At 44.9% G+C, this 26,174-nt stretch overlaps 2 protein-coding genes across 2 annotated transcripts; both read right to left on the reverse strand.

The window, feature by feature from the left end:
- Window positions 1–1,173: 1,173 nt before the first annotated feature.
- On the reverse strand, window positions 1,174–16,486 carry LOC308663035 (uncharacterized protein; the record flags this gene model as incomplete). The annotated part of the gene is made up of 6 exons (XM_081319178.1): window positions 1,174–4,004; window positions 4,630–4,756; window positions 5,777–5,884; window positions 7,941–8,621; window positions 15,975–16,060; window positions 16,360–16,486. 6 exons carry the CDS (start codon window positions 16,484–16,486, stop codon window positions 2,383–2,385), a joined length of 2,751 nt encoding a protein of 916 aa, XP_081175304.1. The 3' UTR covers window positions 1,174–2,382.
- On the reverse strand, window positions 15,399–24,983 carry LOC308661166 (uncharacterized protein). Its single transcript, XM_081315995.1, has 5 exons — window positions 24,768–24,983; window positions 22,856–22,963; window positions 20,818–20,931; window positions 19,058–19,184; window positions 15,399–18,549 (listed from the first exon to the last, which is right to left on the reverse strand). Exons 1-5 carry the CDS (start codon window positions 24,942–24,944, stop codon window positions 16,778–16,780), a joined length of 2,298 nt encoding a protein of 765 aa, XP_081172121.1. The 5' UTR covers window positions 24,945–24,983; the 3' UTR covers window positions 15,399–16,777.
- Between the last annotated feature and the right edge of the window lie 1,191 nt (window positions 24,984–26,174).

Consider the following 26,174-nt stretch of genomic DNA (forward strand, 5'->3'; position numbering starts at 1 on the left):
TCTTTAGTGTCTTTCTTATTTGCCTTCACCATAGAAATCTGTGTGTCTTCTTTCTTCCCTCTTTGTGCTGTCTTGCTCCTGCTCGCATCTTTTAATCTTCTTACTGGGCAATTTCTCTGGATATGTTGAGTGGATCCATATGCAAAGCAGCGTTTCATTACACAGACTTTATCTCCCACCTTGTTATCTTTCTGGAATGTGGCTCCTTTCTGACTGAGTCATTACTGTCATTTCTATGCAACCTCTCTTTCTAATCTTTTCTTCTTCCAAAAGCCTCCAAGTTACATAACTCATAATTAAATCATGCTTGTTCATGGAATCAAGGCTTGTTACTAACACATCTCAAATATCATCAAGGGAACTAAGCACAATATACATTCTTTGCTCTTCTAATTGCATGTTTTCCTCATGAACTGGAGGTGATCTGACAGACTTTCTCCAGACTGTACCCTTGCTCTATAAAGTTTTCAGGTGAGAGTTACTTTGCTGTTTGCCATCTCTCTTACATAAATTCTGTGTAAGGCAAGCCAGCATTCTCTAGCACAGAGGTCCCCAACCTTTTGGGCACTAGGGACCAGTTCCGTGGAGAGGTTTTTCCACAGACTGGAGGGTGTATGGTTTTGTGTGCTGCCTGCATCCCATGTATGATTTGCTTGCTTGTATGGCCTGATACTGGTCCATAGACTGGAGGTTGGGGACCCCTGCTCTAGCAGATGTAAGCCCATGGACATATATTACCTGATTATCCTCCAAGCAAAAAATTATCCTGGGTAATGCTTTTTCATTTTGCCTTTGCTATTCCTCATTGAGATCTGCTGGACGATTGCTTACAACTGTCTACAAATCCTCCCTCCACAGAAACAACTCCATCTTTAGGATCTATGAGTGATAATTTGCCTCATTAAGAAAGACCAGCTAAAGGAAATTCTCATCCCATTTTTGTAACAAAGAGTATTGTGCTATCTTTAAGGCACAATCACCCTCAGCCTCCCTTACATTCACAAATAAACTTTTACTTCAGAGAAACTAACTATTGGTGCTTCAGGGTGCTTTTAGGTCCTTAATCTGTCAGGGAATTACACGGTAGGTATACAAGTGAAGTCACAGACGCTGAGATCTACTTGTAATTTTATATGAACAAATGTATTTTATATCAATATATCATCAGGAGCATCATCAGGTATATCACAGAGCATAGAGGGCACACAGAAGAAAAAGGCAGGTAGAAAGGGGAAACTCCCCTTCGACACCCACAGCAACCAATCAGAGTGCAGATTGCCTCATGTAGTAGCCAGTACTCTGTAACAAATCAACCACAACTGTGTGTTCTGGCTTACTGCACAACCCCACTGCTCCAGCTACTAAATTTAAATATCTTAACAGATAGTGGAAAAAAAGAATACACGGAAGGAGACTGCAGGCAAATTACAATTATTAAAAGTTGATTAATAAGATTCCAAGACTATAAAAGGAGGAGCTTCTTCCCAAAAATAGGCTGGGAAACTCAAGTGGTGAGGAATAATTGCCTTGGAACTACTCAAAAAGTATCTTCCTTTCTGGGGCTGATCCCACTCTTTCTCTTCCTCCTGCTCAGAATATAACAAAGGGAGATGGCAAGATTTCTTTAGCTAAATCTTAAGAGGAATGAAGACAACGAGCACTATTTTGTGCGAATAAACACAACTCTGCAGATTGAAATGCTTTCTGAATTTGATATATGTATGCCACTTCCGTATCATATAGTCTTTAAGTAAATTAAAAGGGAAGTCAAGGAAGCCATCAGCTCTCAGACTAGAAAAGATAGAGAGATGGTAATGAGCAACAGGGAGGAAACTGAAGGGCTTAATCCCTATTTTGTATCCCTCTTTCCATATCAGGGGGAGGGAAAAGAAAAATGCAGGTCAAACTAGGAAAGGGAACAAATGACTATTCTGAATGAATTCAAGTATTTGGGACCAGAAACATTATTCTGAAGTGCCTTCCATGGATTTATATGGTTTCTTCTGTGTGCATTCCTTCATGAGAATTATGGTGTCCTTCTGGAGTAAAGCTCTTTCCACACTCCCTGCATTTACATTTCTTCCCTATAAGGCGTCCTCAGACAAGCGCTGGCTCTTCGGCTTTGAAACAGAGATGAGCATCGGCCCCTAAGGTCGGAAACGACTAGCACACATGTGCGGGGGAACCTTTACCTTTTTAATGGTGAGGTAGAAAAAGACTTTCTACTGGAGGCATTTATCCATTTAGAAGGCTTCCTCCCTGCAGGGATCCTTTCATGACAAGATATTCTTTCTCAATAAAATTATTTCCACACTCCATGCATTATATTGATTTTTTTCATGTGTGGATTCTTTCATGAGTCTTGTTAGAGCTTTTTACACACTACACACATTTATATAATTTCTCCTTCGTGTGGATCTTTTTGTGAAAATTAAGTGGTCCTCTTTGAGCAAAGCTTTTTCCACACTCTGTGCATTTATATGGTCTCTCACCTGTATGGATTCTTTCATGATTAATAAGAGCACTTTTCTGAGTAAATTGCTTTCCACATTCCATGCACTTGTATGGTCTCTCCCCAGTGTGAATCCTTTCATGACGAATAAGATCTCTGTTCCAGTTAAAGCTTTTTCCACATTCCAAGCATTTATACGGTCTCTCCACTGAGTGGGTCCTTTTATGAGAATAAAGATGACCTGTCCTAGCAAACGTCTTTCCACAGTCTGTGCATTTATATGGTTTATCTCCTGTGTGAATTCTTTTGTGACCAGTAAGACATCCTTTCCTGACAAAACTCTTTCCACACTCCAAGCATTTATATGGTCTCTCCCCTGTGTGGATCATTTTATGAGTATTAAGATGACCTTTCCAAGCAAAGCTCTTTCCACACTCCATGCATTTATATGGTCTCTCCCCAGTGTGGATCCTCTTATGATGAATAAATTCTGAGTTCCGACAAAAGCTTTTTCCACACTCGATGCATGTATACGGTCTTTCCCCTGTATGAATTCTTTGGTGCATAGTGAGGCGCCCCTTGTCAATAAAGCTCTTTCCACACTCCATGCATTTATACGGTTTGTCTGCTGTATGAATCATTTGATGTCGAGAAAGGTCTCTGCTGTCAAAAAAGCTCTTTCCACATTCTAGGCATTTATATGGTCTCTCCCCTGTATGGATCCTTTTATGAGCATTAAGATATGCTGTTTGAGTAAAGCTTTTTCCACACTCTGTGCATTTATATGGTCTCTCCCCAGTGTGGATTCTTTCATGATGCATTAGACCTCTGCTCCAGTTAAAGCTTTTTCCACACTCCAAGCATTTAAATAGTTTCCCCCCTAAGTGGGTCCTTTTATGAGCATTAAGTTGTGCTGTTTGAGCAAAGGTTTTTCCACACTCTGTGCATTTATATGGTCTCTCCCCTGTATGGATTCTCTCATGATGAATGAGATGAGCTTTCTGAGTAAACTGCTTTGCACAGTCTGTGCAGTTGTATGGTCTCTCCCCGGTGTGGATCCTTTCATGAACAGTAAGATGTCTTTTCTGGGTAAAGTCTTTTCCACACACTATGCATCTATATGGTCGCTCCCCAGTATGGATCCGTTTATGACGAATAAGTTGTGAGTTCCAAGAAAAGCTTTTTCCACACTCCATGCATTTATATGGTTTTTCCCCCATGTGTATCCTTTGATGTAAAATAACGTTCCAATTGTCAATAAACCTGTTTCCATACTCCATGCATTTATATGGTCTCTCAGCTGTGTGGATCCTCTGATGCCACTGAAAATTACTTTTCCTACTGAAGCTCTTTCCGGACTGCATGCATAGTTTCATCTTTTTGCTTAGGTTGAAATCTGTCTCATATTTTACAAAGTTATGTGGTTTATGTTTCCTACACAGTATTTTAGGTAAAGTAAAAGAGAAGGAATGACTCTTTGCAGACATTGCTCTTTCCAATGTCAATAATCTCAGCTGCTTTTCTTTCTCATTCACCAGCCCATCACCATCACCTGCTTGTAGAAAAAAGAAAAATTAGAAATTATCATTAGAATTTACATTAATGGCAACGGGGGGGGGGTCCTTCCCAAATCAAAAATATGCCCATTTTATCATCACATTTGGCACCAGCTATGTGTCAAGCTAAGAGATGGTGGGCACAAATTGTTATCTAAGAGACTCTAATAGTATCCAAGGATTTTTTTTCAGCCCTGAACCAGATTAAGAGTTTACTATTGATAGGTCAATCACACAAGGGAGTTCCATGGAACATCTAAGGCCTTTCCCAAAGCCATGGGGAACATTTTTGCCAAGGCCTCAGTTCTAGAAGAGTGGCTATAGTGACAACCTTGGACAAAATTGTCTCTGCTGGCTTGTGCTCTAGGGGAGGCCTTGGCAGTTGAAGGGAATCAAAGATAAGTGTACAGGGCTCTTTGCGACCATGGCTCCTCCACTGGATATTAGCTATACAGGAAACATTCTGACCCTAATTTTCCTGAGATAAGGAAATGTTAAAAAGATGGTGGCCAGTAGAGTTCTAACCACCTTAAGCAATTGAGTACAGATATCTTCCCTGTTTACTTCCCACTTAAAACACTTTTCCCAATGAATGGAATCTAGAGCAAAGAGGGTCCTTACCCAGAGAAACCATATTTCTAAAAAGCTCCAGCATGACTTCTCTGCACAAGGCTTTCTGGTCAGAATCCAGCAGTGCCCACTCCTCTTCTGTAAAGTCCACAGCCACCTCCTCAAAGGGAACAGAGTCCTAGAAAGAGAAAGAAAATCTTCTCCAGCAGACAGTCCTCTCTCTCTCTCTTTTTTTTTAACTTCCAAAAGAGAAAACAGAGCTTTGCAAGAGACCAAATGGGCAGATCCACATAGTCCTCATGGCTGTGAATATCTTAGAAAACAGGACAAACTACTAGGAAGTTCTTACTTGGCCTATTTCGAAATATTGAAAATGAGCCTGGAAATCTCAGATCATTTGACAAACACCCTTATTTTTACAAGCAATTAGTGCTGACATAGCGGGTTTTATACAGAAAATCTGTTGTGACTCAGGGCCAGCCTGTGGGTCCGACAGCCGGGTCCGATGTATCGGAGGACTCAGATGTGGGGGAGGAGGGAAACGAACCGGCTGATGATGATTTGGAGGCTTTGCAGAGTCCTCAGCCGGGGACCTCTTCTCAGCTGTGTGAGCCCGAGAGTGCGGAGGATGATGACCCACAGCTGGCCCTGTTCAAGGACGCCCGACGCAGGAGGCAGACGAGCAGGGACAAACAAAGAAAGACTATGGGACTCCTCGGGAGGAGGCACAGGGAGACCACGCCCTGAGCTCTCTATAAAAGAAGTGTTTGGGGAGGGGCTGGTTGCTGAAAGCAACTTTTCCGCTTGAGAAGACAAGCTCTTGTGTTTTTGTTAACTGCGTAATTAAATCTTGGCAGAAGCCTTTTAGCCTTGGACGCTTTCCAGACTCTTCTTTTAATTAGGGGTTGCGAGAAGAGGGCTGGTTCAGAACAAAATCTGTCCTTCGTGTGATTCGTTTTTAAGTGGATATTTTGGCCTATTTCTGAAAAAAATTTTTTTATAATTTCTCGTCTTCCTTAAGGGCCTTTATTTTTAAAACTGGTTGTCCCAAACTTTTTTGAAAAATATTCCAACATATCAATTTCACTTCCTAATACAACTCTTCTGAATTGTCCGTCATGTGCCTCCCCAGAACAATCCTGAAGGTTGAATCAGTGAGACTCACTGGGTCATTTTCTCACAAGAAACCTAGGCTTACCTGGCAATTTGGCCCTACTTGGATCCTCGAGAAAACCTCTTTAGGACTGGATTGATCCCCTCTTTCCTGAAGCTCTGCTGAGATATCATCCATGAACAGCTCCTGCAACTAAAAGAACAGGCTGGTTTATCATCCACTTTCAAATGAAGATAAAGTGAGATGATTGGGGGACTGGAGGCTAAAACATATAGGGAACGGTTGCTGGAATGGGGTATGTGTAGTTTAATGAAGAGAAGGGTGAGGGGTGACATGATAGCAGTCTTCCAATATCTCAGGGGCTGCCACAAAGAAGAGGGAGCCAGGCTGTTCTCCAGAGCACCTGAGAGCAGGACAAGAAGCAATGGATGGAAACTAGTCAAGGAGAGAAGCAACCTAGAACTAAGGAGAAATTTCCTGACAGTTAGAACAATTAATCAGTGGAACAACCTGCCTCCAGAGGTGGTGAATGCTCCAACACTGGAAGTTTTTAAGAAGAGACTGGACAGCCATTTGTCTGAAATGGTATAGGGTTTCCTGCCTTAGCAGGTGGTTGGACTAGATGACCTCCAAGGTCCCTTCAAACATTATATTATTTATTACTATTATTATTATTATTAATTATTATTATTATTATTATTCTGTATGACTAACTTGGGAACTCCTGTTCTGTGGATGGCTGCTATTTCTTGATTAATGCTAGCCACTTTTGTGAAACACTTCATTTTTTATTTTGTTTTTTTACTCCGATCAGGAACTAAGTGTTCATTTCCTTCTCTTCACTTGACAGGTATAAGATAATCTTTGTCATTTTTTACTATGGGCACAATGACACACATCAAAAATGAAATTCAGTTGCCCGCTCTCAAAGTGAAACACATACATGACACACACCTAAAACATACTATATACAACATATGTATAGACCCACAGCCCTATATATACATAACAATAAAATATTAAATACTGTCCATCTTGAATATATAACGGAAGGAGGAAGCCTGAGAGTTCACAAAGTTAATGCTGTATGGAATGAAACTATGGCTGAATCTGGATGTTCTGCTACGGATATCATGAAGCCTCCTCCCAGAAGGTAACAAAGAAAACAGGTTGTGAAGAGGATGTGTAGTGTCCCAGATAATCTTACAGACCCTGCTCAAGCAATGCTTCTGTGCTATGTCCTGGATGGGAAGGAGGGAACTGCCAATGATCTTTTCGGCCATCCTCACCACTCTCTGCACTGCCTTCCTGTCTGAAGCAGTGATGACTTTTCCTTTTTGTAGATATAGTTAAGCCTCTTCTATCTCTTACTTCAGAACTACTTTGCTTTATATTTGGGGACCTTTGTTGAAGGATAGGATGATTCTCCCCTTCCTTTTGTGGAGGCTTCTCCGTGCCTCTTGCAGTGTGGGACTACATCAGCTTGGTAGTTCAGGGAGAGACTTTGGGATGAAAACAGATGCCTTCAGGGGTAAAATGCACCCCTTGAAAACACTGTGATTGTCATTAAAAGGCAATTTCAATACTTCATTATTTCTCACCTTAAATTCCCAATCACAGTTAATTTTTAGTTATAGATCTTTTAAGATAATTCTGACTATCCAGAAAAGAAGAGCTGATCCAGAGAATTTCTCTTGGAATGTCTGGGAAGCAAATCATGCCCACCCTTCACACATTCTGCCTTCTGCGATTCAAAGGCACAAATCAGAATAAGATCAAAGTGCCGTGGGAAACAACAAATGTACAAACAACACTCCTCCTAATTTTACCACAACCTGAGATCTCTTTTATCTTGAGATCTGTGTGATGAAATAAGTAGACTTTCCCCCCCAGGATCACCACTTTCAGTGAAAAAAAGGCTAAACCACGTCTCAGCAGAGTGCCTTGAACCGCAGTCATTTCTGTCCTGAGGGCTAACCAGATGCTTGCCCTAATTTCTTAATGTCTGTGATTTCTTACAAAGTCAGCTACATACATCAACATCCCATGGGATTTTTTTTTTCTAGCAGTATGGAAACCGAAGCATTTGCCTCAAGATGAAATGAGCCCCAAAAGATTAGGAGCGGCTGAAAACCTTGCGCTGATTTCTTCTTCATACCTGTAATTTCTTACAGAGGCTGCTAAATCCATCAGCGTCCCCACCCCCCCCCCCCGCTTCCGCATCCCTCGGGATGAAATTCTCTCTCACCTGCCGGCCCTCTCCGGGAGGGTCCCGGGGGGCGGAGGAGGGCGGCGGGCCGAGCAGGAAGCCCTCGGCCAGAGCCACCGCCTGGGCGCAGCTCTCCGCCCCGCATTCCCGCAGCCAGCCCGCCAACTCCGGGGGCAGCAGGGCCAGCAGCTGCTCCAGCACCACCCGGTCCAGCATCTCGGCTTTGCCGCTGCGCTCGGGCCGCAGCCACCCGCGGCACAGCCGGTGCAGGCGGCTGCAGAGCGCCCGGGGCCCCTCGTCCTCCCGGGGGCGGCAGCTGCGGAACCACCGGCGCTCGGCCTCGGAGTTGCGGGGCCCCTCAGGGAGGCCTCTCGAGCTGCCGCTTTCCCCGGACTCCCCTCCGCCTCCCGCTTGAAGGACCGCGGGGGCCGCTGCTGCTCCCGCCCACGGAGACCCTCGCGCCTCCATTCGGTCTCCCGTTTCGGCGCAATCCGAACGGGGGAAGCTGCCTTTGAGGCGGCCCTCGGCCACGGCGGACCCTCCCCCGGCCGCTCCTCCCCTTCGCCCCCGCCCCTCTCCCGGTTTCGGGGGGGGCGAGAAGGGGCGGGGCTCCGCTTTCTCAGAGCTTCTGAGGCGGAGAAGAGCAGCTGCAAGTCGCTCCCGCCTCAGGTTCCCGCGCCCTCCTATCCCCTCAGAATCTCGGTCAGAAAGGGCTGCTTCCTAGAGAGGCAAAACCTTAGAAGCCCCCTTCGTTTACTGCTCTTGGCTAGAGCGTCTTCTAACACAACCATCGCTTGACACGTCCACTGCTCGGTATTGAGGGCCGGCAAAGGTCTTCTGCGCATGCCGTTTGCAGACGCTCGAAAATCAGTAGAAGTCGGTTAGGCTTGCGTGCCGGGAATGATGGGCACGGAGGAGATAAGAGCAGGGCTGGAATGAGCAAAACGCCTTTGAATGGAATTTGGTTTGATTCCTGGGATTTCTCTTTACTCCCCGCCAGTTTATATAGTATATAATTATAATTATATAAATGTTATATATAGTTAAATAAGTCAGTAATAACCGTTTTGGGGATTCCTTCAAACCAAGTTGGCCCTCTCTGTTGTGTATTAACACTGTTTACACTCAGTGAAGGAACCCCTTTTTTCTGCAGCCTGCACATCTGCTCTTTTTTTTAGTTTCTATTTCTGCTGGGTCTGGGTTGAAATCTTGACTTTTGTCTGCTTGATCTTTCTTGGCTTCTTGATTCTTGAAGAGTTGATGCGGTTTCAAAGGGCTGCACTACTTAAAAAAGTTGTCTGCCTAAAGTGGGTTTGTCAGTTTCTTTTCCAAAATGTGTTGGGAAACTCAGTGTGGTCAGGAATAATTGCCCTGGCAACTGCCCCAAAAGGGGTTGCCTTCTTGGGGCTAATGTCACTGGATTAAGTATACATGTAATTGGGGCACTGAGTAATGACATCACATATACACGTAGCCCTCGACTTACGACCACAATTGAGCCCAAAACTTATGTGAGAAGTTTAAGTGAGTTTTGCCCAGTTTATGACTTTTCTTGCCACATTTAAGTCAGGCATGTCAAACTCACGTGTTGCTACTTTTTCCCCATTGCTGGCATTGAGGTAGGTGCGGTTTTGATGTGACGCATCTGGCCCATGGACCAGCAGTTTGACATGCCTAGTTTAAGTGAATTGTTGCAGTTGCTAAGTTAGTAACAGGGTTGTTAAGTGAATTTGGCTTCTCCATTGACTATGCTCGTCAGAAGATCCCAAAAGGAGATCACTTAACCCCTGGACACTGCAACTGTCATATAGACAAACCAGTTGCCATCTGAATGCAAATCACATGACAATGGGGATGGTGCAACGGTCATAAGTGCCATTTCAGTGCCGTTGTAACTTTGAACGGTCACTAAACAAATGGTTGTAAGTCAAGCACTACCTGTAATTGCCCAGAGTTGGACAGCATATAAATTTAATCAGTATTACTTCTTTGGAACCAACGACATAGTGCACAGGTGTCAAACTCAATTGCATCATATGATGTATCGTGACATTCTTTTGCCTTTGTGGAGCCGGGGTGGCATGGCCTTTGTGTGACGCATCCAGCCTGCAGGCCGCCAGTTTGACACCCCTGACATAGTGTTATTCAAAAGAATAGTACAAAATGTTTGTAGATGGCATATGACACCAGTAATATTAGCAAAAATGTTTAAAAATACTTCTAGTAATTGTTGGAAATGTATACAAAGGCCAGGTACTTATTATATTTGGTGGACATGCCCCAAAGTAGAAAGGGTTGGGGTTAAGATATACATATGGTTGGAAAAAATGACTAAAAACAGAATTTAAACCAGAACTGTTTTTGTTAGGACTATTAGGAGCTAACTGTGAGGAGAGCGAATATTTAATATTACATGTATTAACAGCAGCGAGAATTGCTGAAGAAGTATTAATCAAGAAAATTTTAGAATGTGCAGAAATGGATAGATTGACTTTAGAGATTAAAGAGAAAGAAGATTCAAGTTTACGTTAGAACATGGGATAATTTCTACCAATGGTTAGGAAAACGAACTAGTGAGAAAGGAATGTGATATGTTATTTTGAATACATACTAGTAAGGTTATAAATTAATACTGCCTATGATAACCAATTATATTTACTACTGTTATTATATTAATTATTGTTAGCTAAACATATGTACCCAATGTTCTGTTTGCTAAATATTGAAAATGTTACTGGGGGATAACCCCAGTGTTAACTCCAACCCTGTCCTAATCCCAACCCAACTCTAAACCCTAACCCCAACCCTAATGTATTCCTAGTCCTATAAAATCCAATAAAATTCTTCTAGAAAAGCAGCAACTGCACTGAGGCAGTCCTTTAGTGTGAGAATATTTGGAAGGATGGAAAGGTTGCATACCACTTTACAGACTAAGAGAATTTTGTTTCAGACAGGGATGCTATTAAATTTACTTACATGGCAACATCACTTTGCAAAGCCCAGGATAGTTAAAAGCAATAGCCTGTTGTTGGGGAAGGCATGTCACACAATAAAGCACGGTGTATAGATTTGTTAATGCTGTGTTGTGCTGTGTCCACTGCTTGGAAAGTAAAAAACCCTCACAGGATCATGAATAAGATTACAAATCAAAAAAAATATTTTTGCATATACTATGCAATAAGCTTCTTTCCCGTCTGCATTAGATGATGAGTGATTTGACTGTCTGAATGAAGCTCATTGCATAGATTTATATGATTTCTTCTGTGGACATATTTTGATTTATGTTGTCCTTTCCAAGAAAAGCCCTTTTCACACTCCGTGCATGTATGTACATTTTCCCCAGTCTGGATTCTTTCATGAGACAATGTCTTGTAACTGTTAAAGCTTTTTCCATACTAAAAGTCTTTATATAATCTCTCTCCTGTGTGCATCCTGTGTTCCGAAATAATATCACTACTCTCATCTTTTTCCACATTTATAATTATATGGTTTTTCAATTGTGTGGATCTTCTGATAGCAAATAAGATTACAGTTTGACCTGAAGCCCTTTCCACATTCTATATGTTGTCTTTTCCCAGTATGGATCTTCTTATGACAAATAAGTTATCAGTTGTGATGAAAGCTTTTTCCACACTCTGCATTTATATGGTCTTTCACCCATGTGCATCTTTTGATATAAAGTAAGGTGCCGAGTGCCTCGTAACAGAGTGAGCGCCTGTTACTCGTCCCAGCTTCTGCCAACCTAGCAGTTCGAAAGCACGTAAAAATGCAAGTAGAAAAATAGGGACCACTACGGTGGGAAGGTCAGTGTTCCGTGCGCCTTTGGCGTCTAGTCATACTGGCCACATTGACTATGGAGACGTCCTCGGACAAGCGCTGGTTCTTCGGCTTTGAAATGGAGATGAACACCGGCCCCTAGTCGGAAACGACTAGCAAGCATGTGCGGGGGAACCTTTGTATTATATTATATTTATATTTATTAAATTTTTATACCACCCTTCTCCCGAAGGACTCAGGGCGGTGTACAGGGCAATAAATATCGAAATACAAAATACAAAAGTTAAAAAGAATTAAATAATTATGCCCAATATAATACAATAATTAAAACTATGCTAAAACCCAAACCCAAACCCATCAGACCAGGCCGGATTGTTCAAATAAATAGGTTTTTAGATCGCGTCGGAAGGAGCGAAGGTCAGGGGCCATCTGGAGCTCAACCGGCAAGCGGTTCCATAGGTCTGGCGCACCCAAAGAGAACGCCCTCCCCCTGGGGGCCACCAATCGACATTCTCTGATCGGAGGCACCCTAAGGAGGCCCTCTCTGTGGGAGCGCACTGGACGGAGGGAAGTTGATGCCAGCAGCAGGTGCTGCCGTAGGTAGTCCGGACCCATGCCATGTAGGGCTTTATAGGTCATTACCAGCACCTTGAATCTCACCCGGAGGGCAATTGGCAGCCAATGCAGCTCACGGAGCAGAGGTGTAACATGGGAGTATCAGGAGACCCCCAACACCACTCGCGCGGCTGCATTCTGCACCAGTTGAAGCCTCCGAGTGGTCCTCAAGGGCAGCCCCATGTAGAGAGCATTGCAGTAGTCCAAACGAGAGGTCACGAGCGCATGAGTGACTGTACGCAAGGAATCCCGGTCCAGATAGGGCCGCAACTGGTGCACCAGGTGAACCTGGGCGAAGGCCCCCCTAGTCACAGCTCCTATATGATCTTCTAAGGAGAGCTGTGAATCTAGGAGGACCCTCAAGTTGCGAGCCCTATCTACAGGGGGTAATAACTCACCCCCCCATAGTAAGAGATGGAATAATCTGAATTTCCCGAGATGCCGGCACGCACAGCCACTCAGTCTTGTGAGGGTTGAGCTGAAGCCTGTTCCTCCCCATCCAGACCCGGACCGCCTCCAGGCAATGGGACATCACGTCGAGGGCATCACTGTGGTGGTTTGGGGTTGAAATAAAAAGCTGGGTATCATCAGCATACTGATGATAACCAACTCCAAAACCACGAATGATCTCACCCAGCGGCTTCATATAGATGTTGAATAGGAGGGGCGAGAGGACCGATCCCTGAGGAACTCCACAAATGAGGCCTCAAGGTCGACCTCTGCCCCCCTGCCAACACCGACTGCGAACGTCCCAGAAGGTAGGAGAACCACTGAAGAACTGTGCCTCCCACTCCTAACCCCCTGAGACGCCGCAGCAAGATACCATGGTCCTCTCGCCTCTCCTGTTCAACATCTACATGAAACCGCTGGGTGAGATCATTCGTGGTTTTGGAGTTGGGTATCATCAGTATGCTGATGATACCCAGCTTTTTATTTCGACCCCAAACCACCCCAGTGATGCCCTCGACGTGATGTCCCGTTGCCTGGAAGCGGTTCGGGTCTGGATGGGGAGGAACAGGTTTCAACTCAACCCCGACAAGACTGAGTGGCTGTACGTACCGGCATCTCGGGATATTCAGAATATTCCATCTCTTTCTATGGGGGGTGAGCTATTACCCCCCGTAGATAGGGCTCGCAACTTGGGAGCCCTCCTAGATTCACAGCTTACTCTGGAAGACCACATAATAACTGTGACTAGGGGGGCCTTCGCCCAGGTTCGCCTGGTGTGCCAGTTGCGCCCCTATCTAGACCGGGATGCCCTGCGTACGGTCACTCATGCGCTCGTGACCTCTCGTTTAGACTACTGCAACGCTCTCTACATGGGGCTGCCCTCGAGGACCACTCGGAGGCTCCAACTGGTACAGAATGCAGCCGCGCGAGTGGTGTTGGGAGTCTCCCGATACTCCCATGTTACACCTCTGCTCCGTGAGCTGCATTGGCTCCCAGTTGTCTTCCGAGTGAGATTCAAGGTTCTGATAATGGTTTTCAAGGCCCTACATGGCATGGGTCCGGAGTACCTTAGGGATCACCTGCTGCCGGCGTCAACTTCCCTCCGCCCTGTGCGTTCTCACAGAGAGGGCCTCCTCAGGGTGCCACCGGTCAAAGAATGTCATCTGGTGGCCCCCAGGGGGAGGTCCTTCTCTGTGGGCACCCCGGATTTATGGAATCGGTTGCCAGTTGAGCTCCGGATGGCGCCCGACCTTTGCTCCTTCCGACGCGATCTGAAGACTTATTTGTTCGAACAAGCCGGCCTGGCCTTATGGGGGATGGGTTGGGATTTTATTGTTGTTTTAAATATATTTACTTATTGTTGTAGCTTGGGCATTTTGTTTAATTCTTTTTTAACTTTTGTATTTTTGTACTTTTATATGTTTGCCCTGTTCACCGCCCTGAGTCCTTCGGGAGAAGGGCGGTATACAAATAAAATTATTAATTATTATTATTATTATTATTATTATTATTATTATTATTATTATTATTATTATTATTATCTTGTTGGTTCAGCAATCCGACGGGGAGTGGCAAAACGGAAGACCAACCGCAGGAGATGATGATCGGTTCATGACAGGGGCATAACAATTGGGGAACCCCCACCCAGATCATCTAACCACCGTCCAGATAGAAAAACCAAATCGAGTGTGTGACCCCCCCCATGAGTTGGACCCTGAATAACTTACATCAGGTCCATGGCCGTCATGGAAGCCATGAACTCCCGGGCTAACTCAGATGATCCTCCCAGGGATGGTAGATTGAAGTCACCCAAAACCATAAGTTTGGGGAACTCAATCACCAACCCTGAGAGGATGTCGAGAAGCTCGGGCAGGGCTGCTGCTGCGCGACTAGGCGAAAAGTACACCAGCAGCAAGCCCAACTGAGCTCTAGGGCCACATCTCAGGAGGAGGGACTCACACCCGGCTATCTGGACAACGGTGGCCTCCCGCGGACATAAGGTCTCCCTCACGACTACCACCACTCCTCCGCCCCTACCCTGAGCCCGAGGCTGGTGCAGCACGCGGAAACCCGATGGACAAAGATCAACCAGAGGTACACCGCCCTCTGGACCCAACCAGGTCTCCGTAATGCAAGCCAGGTCCGCATGCTCCTCCTCGATCAAATCACGTATAAGAGCCTTATTAACTACGGACCTGGCATTAAAATACATGAGCCTGAGCTCAGGTGGCTGCTCATCCTCGCTCCCGGAACCATGGGCCGAAACCAAAGGGTCAGAGCACATCACCGCTTGGAGACAGCGGGGACGCACTCCCAGATATTGATGCGGCCCTCTGTTCGCACGCCTGCTGCCATTCCCTACCGTCGTGGGGATAGGCAAACCCACACCCCGCTCCGGGGCCCCGGAGGCACCCAACCCAAGCCTCGTCACGGCGCAATCAATCCCAGGCCTGGTCTGAGAAACGGTTGGTGGAACCAGCCCAGTTTCCAACCAAACCTTTTGTGAACCCTCCCCCCTCCCTAACCCCACAAAAAATTGAGCTAAAAAGCGCACCACTCTTATTAAATTTATGACAGAGGCTCCTGTCCTTGCCCAACCATCTCTCAGTGTTCCAATAATTGGGCCCGTCATCAAGAGGATAGGTAGAAATAAAGGCAGGTTGTGCCCAGGAAGGGGGGGCACCCCTGAGCGCAAATAAGTCTGTGCTTGAATAAGACAAATAAACCATTGTTCGGGTAGGTCCAGCCAGGCAGTCCCATAGTCACTCAGGAGGATGTTAAATAGAAGGTCAACAATGTCCAGTCCACCAGCTCCCTGCCACTTGAGCTAGATACCTTCCAGGTAACTTCCGAAGCAGATCAGGCACCTCCCTCTCAGAGGGCCCAAACCTATCCAGGAGCGGACAGGACACCAACCCGGATAAAGCATACCTCCCTAGATCTCTCACCTCTAGGGGGGTAGCAGATGGTATAGGTTGGTATAATTGATGGTATAGCTGAGCCACCCTCTCACAGCAGCTCAGCTCCAGGACCTTCTGGGTCCAGTGGGTTCGTGGGGGGAAAAGAGGAATTTGAGCAGCAATTACCAGGCATAACAACCTGAAGATAGCAAAAGTTCCAATTGCAGAGGATCTTCTCAGCGAGGAAAGCGAAGAAGGCTGAACAACAGATGGATCCAAAACAGGTAGCTCAAGTCCAAATGGCCACAAAACACAGGCGACACGAGCTAACCTGTGCCGTCCGACCAACAGCATGCAGCGCCAGAAGTCCAACGCCCAGCCATAGGTCTCCCTCGCCAAAAACAGGCATGAAACAGCCTCCAAATAGCCACCAAACAGCGAAAAACAGCCAAAACGCTTCCACTCGACTCTCTGCCAGCCGCTCCAAAGCAACGCCAATTCATCCACCATTTCACGGGCTTTCGGCGTTCCGGAGGCCGCTCTAGGCTGCGGCTCTATCGGCTCCGAAAATCAGCTGCTCAGAGCCCTCCAAGCCGCAGCGCCTCCCAACTCCACAGAGGGCCTCCGAAAAAATGCTGGAGCTCACAGTTCGAAACGGGGGGCTACATCACCAACAAAGGTACCGACTATCTGTCTTCCTGGATACTTCAACTCACCAAACCCCAGCACAGAGGAAAAAACACGTCTGTAGACCCTTCGGACTCCAAAAACTCCAAGGACGCCGAAATAGCTGGAGCTCTCCGCGGAGCTCACCCAAGCAAGTCCGCCATCTTGGGCATGCATAGTAGGATTTTATCTTTACCTTTAAGGTGCCAGTAGTCAATAAAACTCCATGCATTTATATGGTCCCTCTCCTGTGTGGATCCTTTTTTGAGAATTACGTTTCCCTTTCCGAGTGAAGCTTTTTCCATACTCCAACCATCTGTTTGGAATCTTTGATGTCGAATAAAATCTCTGTTGACAATAAGGCTGTTTCCACATTCCAAGCATTTATATGGTTTCTCCGTTGGGTGGATCCTTTGATGGGAAATAATACCACTACTCTCAGTGAATATGTTTCCATATTCTAGGCAACTATATAGTTTTTAATGTGTGGATCCGCTGATGGCGAGTCAGATTAGAGTATCTTCTGAAGGCTGTTCCACATTCTGTGCATTTATATGGTCTCTCTCCTGTATGGATTGTCTGATGAAATTTAAGTTGTCCTTTCTGAGCAAAGCTCTTTCCACATTCTATACAGTGAAATGGTTTCTCTCCTGTATGGATTGTCTGATGAAATTTAAGTTGTCTTTTCTGAGCAAAGCTCTTTCCACATTCTGTACATTGAAATGGTTTCTCCCCTGAGTGGATAGTCTGATGAATTTTAAGTTGGCTTTTCTGAACAAAGCTCTTTCCACATTCTGTACATTGAAATGGTTTCTCTCCTGTATGGATTCTTTCATGACTAATAAGACTACTTTTCCGAGTAAATGCTTTCCCACATTGTATACATTTATAAGGTTTCTCCCCAGTGTGGATCTTCTTATGAAAATTAAGTCGTCCTTTCTGAGCAAAGCACTTTCCACATTCTGTGCATTTATGTGGTTTTTCCCCTATATGGATTTTTTCATGTTTAGTAAGATATTTTTTCTGAGCAAACTGCTTTCCACATTCCATACATTTATACGGTCTCTCCCCAGTGTGGATCCTCTTATGATCAATAAGTTCTGAGTTCCAACGAAATTTGTTTCCACACTCCATGCATTTATGCGGTTTCCCTCCCGTGTGCATCCTTAGGTGGCGAGTAAGGTCTTTGTAGAAGAAAAAGGTCTTTCCACACTCCATGCATTTATATGGTCTGTCCCCAGTGTGGATCACATTATGACGAATAAGACCTGAGTTCCAAGAAAAGCTTTTTTCACACTCCAGGCATTTAAATGGTTTTTCTCCTATGTGAATCCTTTTATGAGTATTAAGGTCTTCTTTCCAAGTAAAGCTCTTTCCACACTGCAGGCATTTATGCATTTTATCCCTTGTGTGGCCCCTTTGATGTCGAGTAAGGTGACTGTTGTCAAAAAAACTATTTCCACATTCCAGGCAATTATATGGTTTCTCTCCTGTGTGGATCCTTTGATGGGAAATAATATCACTACTCTCAATGAATGTCTTTCCACACTCCTTGCAATTATATGGTTTTTCACTTGTGTGGATCTGCTGATGGCGACTCAGATTACAGTTTGTACTGAAGGCTTTTCCACATTCTGTGCATTTATAAGGTCTCTCCCCTGTGTGGATCCATTCATGAAAAGTAAGTTGCCCTTTCCAAGTAAAAATCTTTCCACACTCCTTGCAACTATATGATTTTTTAGTTGTGTGGATCCGCTGATGGCGATGAAGATTAGAGTTTCTACTGAAGGTTTTTCCACATTCTCTGCATTTATAAGGTCTCTCCCCTGTGTGGATCCATTCATGAAAAGTAAGTTGCCCTTTCCTAGTAAAAATCTTTCCACACTCCTTGCAACTATATGATTTTTTAGTTGTGTGGATCCGCTGATGGCGATGAAGATTAGAGTTTCTATTGAAGGTTTTTCCACATTCTGTGCATTTATATGGCCTCCCGGCTGTGTGAATCCTCTGATGGCGATGAAGACTACAGTTGCTACTGAAGCTCTTTCCACACTTCATGCATATTTTCATCTCTTTGTTTAGACTGAAATCCCTCTCATATTTTACATACTTTTGTGGTTTGTGCTTCCTAGGCAGCATTTTAGGTAGAGCAAAAGAGAAAGAATGGCTTTTTGAAGACACTGCCATTTGCAGTTTAAATAGTCTAAGCTGGTTGTCATTCTCATTCTCTAGCCCATCACCTGTTTGGAACAAAAAAACAACAACTCACCAGAAATTCTCATTAGAATTGGTATGCAACGGATTTTTCACCCTGAACCAGATTAAGGCTTTGCTGTTGATAGGTCAATCTGCTCAGGCATTTCCATGGAGCATCTAAAGCCTTTCACAAAGCTATGGTGAGCATATCTGCCAAGGCCTTTGTTGTGTTCTGGCTCTGATGACAACCCTGGATAAAATTCCCCATGAAGGGCCTCGGCTGGTTTGTCATCTGGGGTTGACAGTTAAAGGAAATGAAGGGGACGTGTACAGGGCTCTTTGCACCCATAGATCTCCACTGGATATTAGCTACATACTGGTACTATACATCGTGATCCTAATTTTCTTGAGATTAGGAAAAGTTTTACACGTGATGGCCAAGTAGAGTTCTGACCACATTATGCAACTGAAGGCATGTATATCTTCCCCATTTAACTCCCACTTAAAACACCTTTCCTAATCAATGGAACCCAGAACAAAGGGGGTCCTTACCCAAAGAGTCCATATTCTTAGAAACCTCCAGCATGACTTCACTGCACAAAGCCTTCTGGTCACAATCCAGCAGTGCCCACTCCTCCTCTGTGAAGTCCACAGCTACCTCCTCAAAGAGATCAATGTCCTAGAAAGAAAAATAAAAACTTTCCCATAAGACAGTCCTCTGCTGTTTTCTTTCTTTCTTCTTACTTCCAAAACAGAAAACAAGGCTCTGGAAGAGTCCAAATGGACATTTTCTTATGGGGTAGACATCCACCTTCACCTGCTCCATGCTGCTGTCTTAAAGGCACAAAACATGGCTTAGATGCATCCAAGTTATAGAATGGTCTACTTGGGGAGCCCCGTCCCCTGGCCTGGAATAACTGCAAAGGAATAATGCCAAAGCACCTGAAGGCAGGATAAGAAGCAATGGATAGAAACTAATCAAGGAGAGAAGAAACATAGAACTAAGGATAAATTTCCTGACAGAACAATTAATCAGTGGAACAATTTGCCTCCTGAAGCTGTGAATGCTCCAACATTGGGAATTTTTAAGAAGAAATTGGACAATCATTTGTCTGAAATGGTGTAGGGTAGTGATGGCGAAACTTTTAGAGACCGAGTGCCCAAACTGCAACCCAAAACCCACTTATCGCTGGGTGCCAGGTGGGTGTGGCCTACTGGGTGGTTGTGCCTATGGTGGTCATGGAAGATTGGGTGGGTGTGGCCAAGGTGGATGTGGTCACCTCAATGTCGCTCGGGACACCTGTAGGGGGTGGGCAGAGTTGGGGGAGATCCAGGGGGTCTCTGGTAGGTGTGGTGGTAGGTAGGAGGTTCATCCTGCGGGATAAGGCGAGGCAGAGAGGGAGTGCCATTGCCATGGGGCAAGTCAAGAGCCGGGGTGACTGCTGCCTGACACCATCAGCCATCGCACACAGAGGCCAGCAAGCGCATGGAAGCCGACGGTGTCCATCAGTAGCCACAGCCTGCTGGCCCCTCGACTGGCGCACTCTGGGGCTCCGCAGCCCATCGCCAGCAGTTCAAAGAAGCTGCCTCCAAGATGGATGGTTGGCTGACAGCTGAGGAAGCAATGCACTGGGTCGTGCCTGGGGAAAAAGAGAGCATGCGAGGCCAGGAGGGACGGGGTGGGGTGGGAAACCAGCCATGCTGGGATGCATCTGGCCACCTGCGACCTCGGCAAGTTAGCAGGTGGCTGGTTGAAGAGGGACAGTTACCACCTCCGAGGTATGGTGCGGGTGCCCACAGAGAGGGCTCTGAGTTCCGCCTCTGGCACCCGTGCCACAGCTTCGCCACCACTGGCGTAGGGTTTCTGCCTGAGCAGGGGTTAGACTAGAAAACCTCCAAGATCCCTCCATTCCATTCCATTCCTGTCCTGTAAGGACTCTTGACAATTCCATTCTATTCTCTCACCAAGAAGATTTTGTGCAGAGGAATCCCCTCTGACCTTTTCTCACTGAATCAGCATAATACAAATTTCTTAGAAAAGAGGACATACCTACCAGGAATTTTTTTACCTGGCCTATTTAAAATTTTTGTAAATGACCCTGGAAATATCAAGTCACTTGACAACAGTCTTACCATTAAAACTGCTTAGCTTTGACCTTGCTATCAGAAATTTGTCTATCCTATAATTTATTTTTAAGTGCATATATTGGTCTATTTGTACAGTGGGCATTGTTTTAATTCACATGTTGCATTTGGTTTTTAAAGTAGCTCATGAGCAAGACTTTAATCTTTTCACAAGAACCTAAACTTACCTGGCAAGGTGGCCCCAGTTTGATGTTATTGAAAGGAAGTTCTTCAGAATAAAAGGATGGATCTCTTCTTCCCTGGAGCACTGTTGAGATCTCTCCCATGAATGGCTCCTCCAACTGAAAGAATAGCCTATATTTATGATCCACTTTTTTAGGCCCGAGATATTTGCAGGACCGTCTGCTGCCAGGAATGACCTCCCATCGCCCGGTGCGCTCACACAGGGAGGGCCTCCTCAGGGTGCCGTTGGCTAGACAATGTCGGCTGGCGACCCCCAGGGGGAGGGCCTTCTCTGTGGGAGCGCCAGCCCTGTGGAATCAACTTCCCCTTGAGCTCTGGTCCTTTCATCGCGGCCTTAAAACATTTCTCTTCCATCAGGCTGACCTGGACTGACAATAGGGATTTTTAAATAGAATATTTTTAATATTTTATCATTTTATCATTGGGGCTTGTTAGTTTAATCTTTTTAAACATTTGTATTATTGTGTTTTATTGTTGTTAGCTGCCCTGAGTCCTTTGGGAGATAGGGCGGCATATAAGTCCCAAAAATAAATAAATAAATAAATAAATAAATAAATAAATAAATAAATAAATAAATAAATAAGTAAGTAAGTAATGTCAACCATGTTAGTTCACTTGCCTTACTTTTTTCTCTCCAACTGTACTTTTCAAACTCAAGTCAATATAAGGAAACTTGAAAATTCCTGCTCTTGTGGGTGGCTGTTATTTGATAATCGCCTGACACTTTTGTGGAATAGTTTATTCTTTCATATTTCCTCTTTTCCTTCTGATCAGGAGATGCTTCTTTAGCTCCTCCCCTTTACCTGACCATTATGGCCTTTTCATTTTATGTATGTATTTATGCCTGTACTATCTTGTCCTCTTTTTTCTTTAGATTTGGGGGCCTTTATCTCCTGAGAAAGACAGGATCAATATCCCCTTCCTTTGGAGTGGCTTCTCTGTGCTTCTTGCAGTGAGGAAACCACAAACTTGGCAGTTCAGGGGAAGACTTTGAAGTGAACACCGAGATGCTTGTGAAAGTAAAATGCATCTCCTAAAAATATTGTGACACTCATTAAAAGCAATTTGGATACTTCATTCTTTCTCATGTCAAATTCCCAGTCTGGCTTAACTTAGTGATAAATGTTTTAAGATAATTTTGAATATATAGAACAGAAAAGCTCAATCAAAGAGAATCTTTGCTGCAATGGAATGCAAACTTTTGGCAAATTTGCTCAATAAACCACTTTTGCAAAATGATTCTGAACGATATACAATTTTAATGAATGATATACGCTCCATATCAAAGCACAGGAACATGCAAACTGCAATAATATCCTAAGGTGGACTAAAATAATGATATGCCATAAATTGGGACTAGATCACACTAGAATTAGTAACTGTAATGAAAATCATGACAGGAACTTCCATAACCAAAAACTGCCCACAGACAGACCATTCCCTAAACTGCTTTTTACAATAATATTCTGTGCCATGATTGATAAAAACTGACAGGCCACAATTTGACCGTGCAGGTCCATATAGTCCTTAAGGGTGGGAAGGCCCTCTCTATGTCCTCCATGCTGATGTTTTAAAGGCACAAAACATGACTTAGATGCATCCAAGTTGCAGAATGGTATTCCTTGGGGACCTCCCTCCCCTGGCCTTGAATAACTCACCAAAATCATTTTGGGCAGGGGAATCTCCTGGCCACATCTCTCTGGCCCAGTAAAATACACATTTCTTAGAAAACAGGAGAGATCTATTAAGAATTCTTTACCTGGCCTATTTCAAATTGTTCACAAACTTGGAAATATCAAGTTATTTCACCAACAGTCTTATCATTAAAACTTGTCAGCTTTGATGTAGAGGTTTTTATAAGAGAAATTTGTTAGGGTTAGCAATTTTTGTACAATTGGTATTGTTTCACTTCATGGATTTTATTTTTCATGTCCTTTTCCAAAGTCTTTTCAAAAATATTAAGATTAAATTGTTCCAACTTATACATTTCCAAATTACATTTCCACTTTCAAATGAACTTACCTGGCAAGGTGGCCCCAGCGTGATGTTATTGAAAGAAAGCTCTTCAGAATAAAAGGATGGATCTCCTCTTCCCTGGAGCACTGTTGAGATCTCTCCCATGAATGGCTCCTGCAACTTAAAGAATAGCCTGTATTTATGATCCACTTTCAAATAACGTCAACCATGTTAGTTCACTTGCCTTACCTTTCTCTCTCCAATTGTACTTTGCAAACTCAAGTCAGTATAAGAGAACTTGAGAACTCCTGCTCTGTGGGTGGCTGTTAGTTCTTGATTATTGCCTGACACTTTTGTGAACTACAATACTTGTAATAATAGTAATAATCAGACAATCTTTTTGGTTATGTTAGTTGCGAAAATCATGTAGGCTTGGAATCTGTATCTCTATTTAGTTTTGCTGAAATTTATTTATTTTATTTATTTTTATTACATTTATATACCGCCCTTTCCCTAAGGACTCAGGGCGGTTTACAGGGTGATTAAAAACAAAAATACAAAAGTTAAAAACAAATTAAAAAATTATATCCGTCCCTGAATAAGTAAAACCCCAGTTAAAATTAAAATTAAAATTCTCAGCCTGGGCCAGAGAGCTCGAAGAGCCAGGTCTTCAGGTCCCGGCGGAATGAACGGAGGTCGGGGGCAGTCCTAAGCTCCACTGGCAGCTGGTTCCAAAGGGCAGGCGCACCCACTGAGAAGGCCCTATCCCTGGGTGTCGTCCGCCGGCAATCTCTTACCGGTGGCACCCTGAGAAGACCCTCCCTGTGGGAGCGCACTGGACGAAGGGAGGTTGATGAAGCAATGTAAAAAATGGTAACTATATTCAAAGTATAATTTGCTAAATTATTTTACTAAATATCACTGCTTTTTAAGACCAATGTGCTCACTCCATCCAAATACTGTGAAGCTATGCTTTTGCCTCATAACATCAAACATATGTTTTGAAATATGCAACCTAAATACTATTTGGTCCAGCTAAAAACAATTTTCATCTTTTATTTCATAACTATGTATAATCCTCTGTTCGTTCTTTGTACTAACTTGCATTGTGTGAAATACCTGTGTGAAAATAATTCTTGGTTCCTGGTTCTAGCCAAAAATATTATCTAGAAGAAATATAAGTTTCCAACATCTGGTTTGCTTAATAGATCCAGTTCATGAGACAAGAGTTCACCTATCTTAAGTTCATAGCTAATGGTACTGACCAAGATTTCTAAAAGGACCAGTTGATGATCCAAGTGAACTATAAACACATATTTTTGTGGATGGGGAAGAGCTATTAGTAGCTAGAGGAGCCCTCTTGGATTCAGGTTTGGGATCTGCTTCCCTGTTTTGGGAATCCTGACTGGAGGAAACAATCAGCCATTCAGCTTCAAGAAGCACAAGAACAACTAACCAGTGGAACAACCTGCCTCCAGAAGTGGTGAATGCTCCAACACTGGAAGTTTTTAAGAAGAGACTGGACAGCCATTTTTCTGAAATGGTATAGGGTTTCCTGCCTCAGCAGGGCGTTGGACTGATGACCTCCAAGGTCCCTTCCAACTTATTATTAGTATAAGAATGAATATAATAAGCTCTATCTTTATTGTAAGAGCACATTAATAAAATCTTGCAATTCTGAAAGCATTTTTCCGATCCTCTCCTTGTACTCTCTGGAAAACTAGGAAGGGTTTTTATGAAATTTCATACCCCCCTCCACCCCCATCACCATGTGGCAATTGAGATATCTTTTGCGTTATGGCCACATTATGTCCAGTCCATGAAAAACTATGTGGGAAGTTAAAAATGTAGGAATAATGTCCCACAAAGTTATTCCCACAGACTATATTACACCCTGCCAACACGTGTTCTCTGGATGCCTTTTCTTTCTGACTGTAAAGAAAACAGAGGCGTAAAAGAGGCTGAAATTCCCTCTCACCTGCCGGCCCTCTCCGGGGGGCTCCCGCGGGGCGGAGAAGGGCGGCGGGCCGAGTAGGAAGCCCTCGGCCAGGGCCACCGCCTGGGCGCAGCTCTCCGCCCCGCACTCCCGCAGCCAGCCCGCCAGTTCCGGGGGCAGCAGGGCCAGCAGCTGCTCCAGCACCACCCGGTCCAGCATCTCGGCTTTGCCGCTTCGCTCGGGCCGCAGCCACCCGCGGCACAGCCGGTGCAGGCGGCTGCAGAGTGCCCGGGGCCCCTCGTCCTCTCGGGGGCGGCAGCTGCGGAAGCGCCGGCGCTCGGCCTCAGAGCTGTGGGGCCGCTCGGGGAGGGTCGCGGGGGCTGCTGCTGTTGCCGCCCACGGAGACCCCGGAGCCTCCATTCGGCCTCTCGCTTCGGCGAAGCCCAAATGGGAGAAGCTCCCTCCGAGGCCGCCCTCCCTCCGCCCCTTTCCCGAGAAGGGGCGGAGCTCCGCCTCCTCAGAACTTCTGAGGGGGAGAGCAGCTGCAGGTCGCTCCCGCCAAAACTTCCCGCGCTCCGCTGTCCTCCCAGACACCGAGCTAGAGAGGGATGCTTCCTAGACGGGCAAAATTCTGTAATCCTTTGGTTTACTGCTCTCAGCTAGAGCGCCACGCCTAATGCAATTTACCAGCGTTCCTGTCCTCAGAAGCTACCGCGGGCTGGCAAAAGCTCTCTGCGCATGCCTTGTTCCATGCTGACCGTAAGAGGTCAGATAAGGTTTGAGCGGGCCAAACGCTTGGTAGGGGAATGAATGAGGGGCTGTGCAGAGTTAGGGGGCCAATACAGAGGGGACGATGGAAGTAGAGCGCAGCTGAAATGAGCCAAACGCCTGTGGGTGAATCCTGGTTTGATTGCTGCTTCTGGGCACCGGGATTTTTTTCTCCCGGAATCCTCTTGAAAATGTGGATGTGGACAGATGGAAAGTGGGGGGGGGGAGAGAGACTTGAGGAAGGACACCGCAAATGTGAGAAAAGGAAAGAGGTGGAGAGCAGGCATCCGTTCTTCAAATTGATACATTATTAAATCAACATAGAAGCAATAAATTCTTTGGGGATTTCTTCGGGCCAGTTTATTGGACCGTTGTGTTGTCTGTATTGTATTGATGACACTCAATGAATCCCCCTTTTTCTATAGACTACAGTCTATCCCAGGGGTAGGCAACCTTGGCTCTTTTATGACTCGTGGACTTCTGGGAGCTGAAGAGTCATACAAAAGCCAAGGTTGCCTACCCCGATCTATCCCATGGGTCTTCAAACTTGGCCCTTTCCTTAGCCAGCGTGCCCGGCTGAGGAATTCTGGGAGTTGGAAGTCCACAAATCATAAAAGGGCCAAATTTGAAGACCCCTGCTTTCTACCCTGTATCTGTATAGTTTCTGTTTCTCTTCTGTTG

This window comes from Vipera berus (assembly GCF_964194415.1).
Source record: "Vipera berus genome assembly, chromosome: 2".
Taxonomy (NCBI): Eukaryota; Metazoa; Chordata; class Lepidosauria; order Squamata; family Viperidae; genus Vipera; species Vipera berus.